At 35.6% G+C, this 5,393-nt stretch overlaps 2 protein-coding genes across 2 annotated transcripts; one reads left to right on the top strand and one right to left on the bottom strand.

Moving 5' to 3' along the window:
• Positions 1 to 379: 379 nt before the first annotated feature.
• Positions 380 to 2,773, top strand: LOC127088164 (isocitrate dehydrogenase [NAD] catalytic subunit 5, mitochondrial). Its single transcript, XM_051029086.1, has 7 exons — positions 380 to 743; positions 860 to 1,180; positions 1,267 to 1,428; positions 1,523 to 1,597; positions 1,695 to 1,804; positions 1,892 to 1,964; positions 2,277 to 2,773. Exons 1-7 carry the CDS (start codon positions 600 to 602, stop codon positions 2,466 to 2,468), a joined length of 1,077 nt encoding a protein of 358 aa, XP_050885043.1. The 5' UTR covers positions 380 to 599; the 3' UTR covers positions 2,469 to 2,773.
• Positions 2,774 to 2,957: 184 nt separating this feature from the next.
• LOC127088165 (uncharacterized) lies at positions 2,958 to 5,053 on the bottom strand. Its single transcript, XM_051029087.1, has 7 exons — positions 4,753 to 5,053; positions 4,558 to 4,649; positions 4,345 to 4,486; positions 4,090 to 4,185; positions 3,893 to 4,015; positions 3,444 to 3,697; positions 2,958 to 3,364 (listed from the first exon to the last, which is right to left on the bottom strand). The coding sequence occupies exons 1-7, from the start codon at positions 4,898 to 4,900 to the stop codon at positions 3,254 to 3,256; spliced, it is 966 nt and encodes a 321-aa protein (XP_050885044.1). The 5' UTR covers positions 4,901 to 5,053; the 3' UTR covers positions 2,958 to 3,253.
• Between the last annotated feature and the right edge of the window lie 340 nt (positions 5,054 to 5,393).

Below are 5,393 nucleotides of genomic sequence, written 5' to 3'. Positions count from 1 at the left end.
ACTTTCATAGTCTTATCGTTGTTGTTTGATTTTGGCATATGTGAAATTTAGTTCAAAAAATTATTATTTTAATTAACTAATAGTCTATTTTTTTTATCAAAACAATTTATCTTTAGACATATGTTGAATAAAATATTTAAATTTTTTAAAATATTATATTCAAAGCTTAAATAGATAAATATGGAAGAAAAATATAATTGTAAAGAATAAAATTAACTTTTTTTTTAAGTCACATTAGCCTATGATGGTCAAAATCAAATGATTGAAATTTGAAGGACCAAAATTAAAGAATTGAGAAACTTGGGAACCACAAAACTGCATTTAGCAAAAAAAAAAAAACTTTTAACATATCTTCAAAGATGACTAAGTGAGTCACAAACTTAAATGTAACAACCGTGTGTGAATATCAATTTTATAGATTTTTAAAACCAATTATCAATTATGTAAAGTAGAACCAAACATAGCTTAAGTTGACCGTGTTCGAAAAGAACCCGAAAACAAAAGTAAACTAAAGAATTGGCCACTTCCACATTTCTGCGTTGCATTTGTTGTGTGCGAGAATTAAAATCATAAAGGCACTGTACTGTGTTCGGTCAATTATGGCTTCTCAGATACTCAGACGAACCCTCGGAAGCCGTTATCTCTCAAACCCTAAATCCTTCTCTTCCGCCTCCACTCCGATCCGCGCCACTCTTTTCCCCGGAGACGGTATCGGTCCCGAGATCGCCGATTCCGTCAAACAGGTTCCTTTTCACCCCTCTCTGATTCTCTCAATTTGTTGTTGTACTTTTTTGTGTGCGATGCTTTCTATCATATTATATCATAAAATTCTGTAGTTTCTTTCTGTTGCAATAATTAGGTATTTCAAGCTGCTGAAGTTCCAATTGAATGGGAAGAGCATTATGTAGGGACCGAAGTTGACCCTAGAACACAGAGCTTTCTTACATGGGAAAGTTTAGAATCGGTAAGGAGAAATGGGATTGGCTTGAAAGGGCCAATGGCCACCCCTATTGGAAAAGGGCATCGTTCGTTAAACCTTACTCTAAGAAAAGAACTTAATTTATATGCAAATGTTCGACCTTGTTACAGCCTTCCTGGCTACAAAACTCGGTATGATAATGTAGATCTCATCACAATTCGTGAAAATACCGAAGGCGAGTACAGTGGACTTGAACATCAGGTGTGTATCACATCACGGCAATCAATATTATATACTGTCATTGAAATTCTAATGAATATAACTTATTTAGCACTTTTGGGCTACAGGTTGTGAGGGGTGTAGTAGAGAGTCTCAAAATCATTACGCGTCATGCAAGTTTAAGAGTGGCTGAGTATGCTTTTCACTATGCCAAGGCACATGGAAGAGAAAGAGTGTCTGCTATACACAAAGCCAACATTATGCAAAAGACTGATGGTCTTTTCCTGAAGGTTTGTTACTGTTAATACAAATGGCTATAAATATTCGGACTAGAATTATATTCTTGAATACTAATACTGTGATTTTGTTTTGGATTGTTTTTAGTGTTGCCGTGAGGTTGCTGAGAAATATCCAGAGATAACGTATGAGGAAGTTGTCATTGACAATTGCTGCATGATGGTAATATTGGTCAACTTGATGTAGGGAGTGGAACCACATTTTGAAACTCTTTGTCTATCTGAAAATAATACACTGTTAATTTTTGGACCATCTGCAGCTTGTGAAAAATCCTGCACTTTTTGATGTGTTGGTGATGCCTAATCTTTATGGTGACATAATCAGTGACCTTTGTGCTGGCTTGATTGGAGGATTAGGCTTGACACCCAGGTTTTTCTTTGTTTTGTTTTGAGTTTTGGGCAAAGAAGTTTAGCAGTCACAAATATATCACCTGACAGGATATCCTGTATTTTGCAGCTGCAACATTGGCGAGGGAGGTATTGCACTTGCTGAGGCTGTACATGGTTCAGCACCTGATATTGCCGGGAAGGTGAGCTGTGGAAGTACTTTTTAAAACCATATATTTTCTGTTCTAAACTTCTAGGCTTGATTTCATGGAATGTATGGTTTTTTTAGTGCCTGTTTTGTACTAGTGACACGTATGCTTTTTGTAAGGCATAGGGTAGAACTACCAGCTCAAGAAAGTAGAAATTGCAAATGCCGCAAACACATTTTCTAAAAAATACCGAGAATAAGATTCTAATTATTATTTTCCGAGAAAGTTATTCTTGAAAGTGAAATTTCTAACCATGAAACAGCCCTCTTAACTAAATTACACATGTTTCCCTATGGATTTATGCAGAATTTGGCTAATCCAACTGCTTTGCTGCTAAGTTCGGTTACTATGTTGCGCCATATCGATCTCCATGACAAAGCAGACCGAATTCAAAATGCCATCCTCAACACAATTGCAGAAGGGAAGTACCGAACTGCTGATCTCGGTGGCACTTCAAAGACAACTGAATTTACAAAAGCAATTATTGATCATATTTGATTTTTGCTTTCAAGTTTGCAAGGAAATTGTTTATTATAATTTTGTTTCAGTCAGTTTCCATTTATTTCTCCAAATTTTCCAGAGGAATATGATTGCCTCAACTTAGTGGATAAAGCATCTACGTGTGACAGTACAACCAGACAAGAAATGCGTAAGCATTCAAATATTTGCTGCACACTGCTGTTTAAGGCATTGAGAGGGATCCCTTTCAAAATGCACAATGATTGATGACCTTTGCCAGTCTATTTTAGCATTCTTTGTCAATAATATAGTTAAATAATGAAAGTACCATATGATTTTCATTCCTTCGTGATTACCACTATTTGTGCTGGCTTTTGTTTTCTTATTTGATGATGTTATTAACATTTGTGTTTCTCTGAGACGATGTTGTTCAGTGGTTTTCATTATTTCAATCATGTCATGGTTGCACTTTACTGTTCTATTCGGGTTTGAAATGTTTGGGGGCACTGGCTTTCAGACAAAAACAGATACAATATAAGTAACTATTTATGTAATCAAATAGTATACAATACACTACTTTTAATCAGTTAAAAGTCATCTTTCCTCAGTGTCTGGCTTAGACAGACACTGGTGGATAGTCCGCGACATTGATCCACTGACTTGGTGAGTATGTCAAAATAAAAATTGGCCAAAATGAAGAGTCCTAAACTTTCATTGAGAGTATTATTTGGCCCCCCAGGTTCACTTATTTTCCACAGAACAGGTTGAAGAATAACTTTGAACTTTTGAAGTATAAAAGGTTATCCCGGTGTTGGTTACTCGGGTTATAAGCTAACCACTCCAGAGACCCATGGAACAACTATTGGTGCTGCCGGGTATGAATTTTGATATGACTCGGGATACTTGTCTTTAAAATTTAGTTGAGGTCTCTCATCCTGCATTCAAAAAAATATCAAAAGCTATTATGCAAATTCACAGAAAAGAGGAAAACTAGTGAATCATGAGGAAAGTTACATATTTCAGCCAACATTCTTGATGTTTGTGTTGATAGATGTCTGGAGAATAACACCCAAACTCAGATGGACAATAAACCCAAATATTGCATTTCTTTTCACCCTGTCTTGCAAGATCCAAGCAAGCCTCACAACATTCAGCTGCACTGTCTTTATGGTGGGTAAGACCCCATCTTACCGCAGTACCATCATAATCGGTGTGAAGTTCTGCATGACACTCAGATGGAAGGGTTCTGCCGGGAAGAACCTCCTCCTCTGGATAGAATTAATACTTGGTAAATACAAAGAAAAAGATTCTGCAACCAAAAAAGTAGATGCATACTACTTCTAGTTTCTATCACATAATATCAAGTTTACTCATTCCATGATTCTATAAAGTTACTTTCAGTTAAGGCGATTCAGACTATGCGAGCAGGAAGAAACTATTTTGACTAAAGAAACTGATATTACCAATATCCTCTCTGCCCTCCGGGTTGTCATCATGTTCTTCGTTAACGAGTTGTGCAGGTATCCAAAGGCCGACTTCTTTGCAAAGCACATCCCAATCAGACTCCAAAGCTCTTAATAGCATACCTATCAAGAGCATTATGTTTAAGCATTTCGCACATTCAACTGTCACAGACATAACAGAAAATCAATGTCCATACCTGTCTCTTCAAGAGAGATGGTATAGTTAGAATTCCCTTTCACATGAGTCAACCTAACCTCTTTGAGTTTTTCCTTGCGCCAACTTTCAATAACTTCTGTATTTTTAAAAACGTCATATGATCCAAGAGAACAGAAGTTTGCAATTTCGAATTAACACGAATTTGACGAGATAAAATGAAATGTAAATAAGCAGATGATTAGATTCTTATGAACATGAGCACATTCTAACAGTATTAGTACTAGCACACACTAACCTCGTTCTTTAGCAATATCAGTGCTATTGGAGTTCAAGCTCCTTAGTCTATGCAAAATCTCATCAACTATTTTCTGCTTTATATTCCGCGGCAACTCAACCACCAAATTCTCTATTGAAAACTCCCTTTCTAAAGCCTTCACCTGATTGATTTCTCAAACATTAAATAACCGGTTTAATGTAAGTGTTTTTAGTTCTTAATCTTAGTTCTTACCGATTTAACTAACTCTACTGGTATAGAGGCCTCGCGGATTTGCACTGATTCTTCCATTTTCCAAATCTGATCCGGGCTATAAGATACAACAACTAAAAACACAAGAAACGAAATCAAGGTGGAAATAGTTAGTTTGTCTTGAAGGAAAAAAAAAACTCTTAGTGAGAAGATTGGTGTTGGTGTTAGTTAACATACCTTTATGGGAAACATTAGTAGAGTGAATAGAAAGAGAAGCATAAAGAGAGTGAAAAACGAAGAGAGCAACGATGGCAAGATTGAAAAAGCAAAGAAAGAGAGTAGTATTGTTGTAGGAAGAAATCCAAAAGCACTTCCCTCTGGCCATGTCACTCTCGCTCTCTTCATTCCACCGCGCTTTCTCTTTTAATATGAGATTGAGGAGTTGAAGCAACCTCAAAATTCGACGAATATTGATTTTTGCTTTTTGATTCTGTCTGCAATTTTGGTAGCTGGTCACACTCACTCAAATGGGCTATGGACATTAATATAAGAGAACGTTATTTGAACTATCATGTATTAACACGTACTCAAAGACGACCCATATATGACATTTATAACTAATACTAATACAGTATTCCAAGACTATATACAAATTATTTATAACTACTAAATTACTAATGTGATAAAAGAAATACTAAAACCAATACAGTAATACCGAAACATATAAAAATATGATGTTGGATAGCTAAAACGATGTCTAAATACTAACATTTATCTTAATATAACTTCATTAAAAGATGGTTTCAAGAGGCAAATGAGATACCAAAATTTTCTTTTGTTACAAATTTAATTCATGATTGTGAAATTTTCTATTTTAA

Source organism: Lathyrus oleraceus, chromosome 5 (genome assembly GCF_024323335.1).
Source record: "Lathyrus oleraceus cultivar Zhongwan6 chromosome 5, CAAS_Psat_ZW6_1.0, whole genome shotgun sequence".
NCBI lineage: Eukaryota > Viridiplantae > Streptophyta > Magnoliopsida > Fabales > Fabaceae > Lathyrus > Lathyrus oleraceus.
This window is presented reverse-complemented; position numbering and strand designations above follow the sequence as displayed.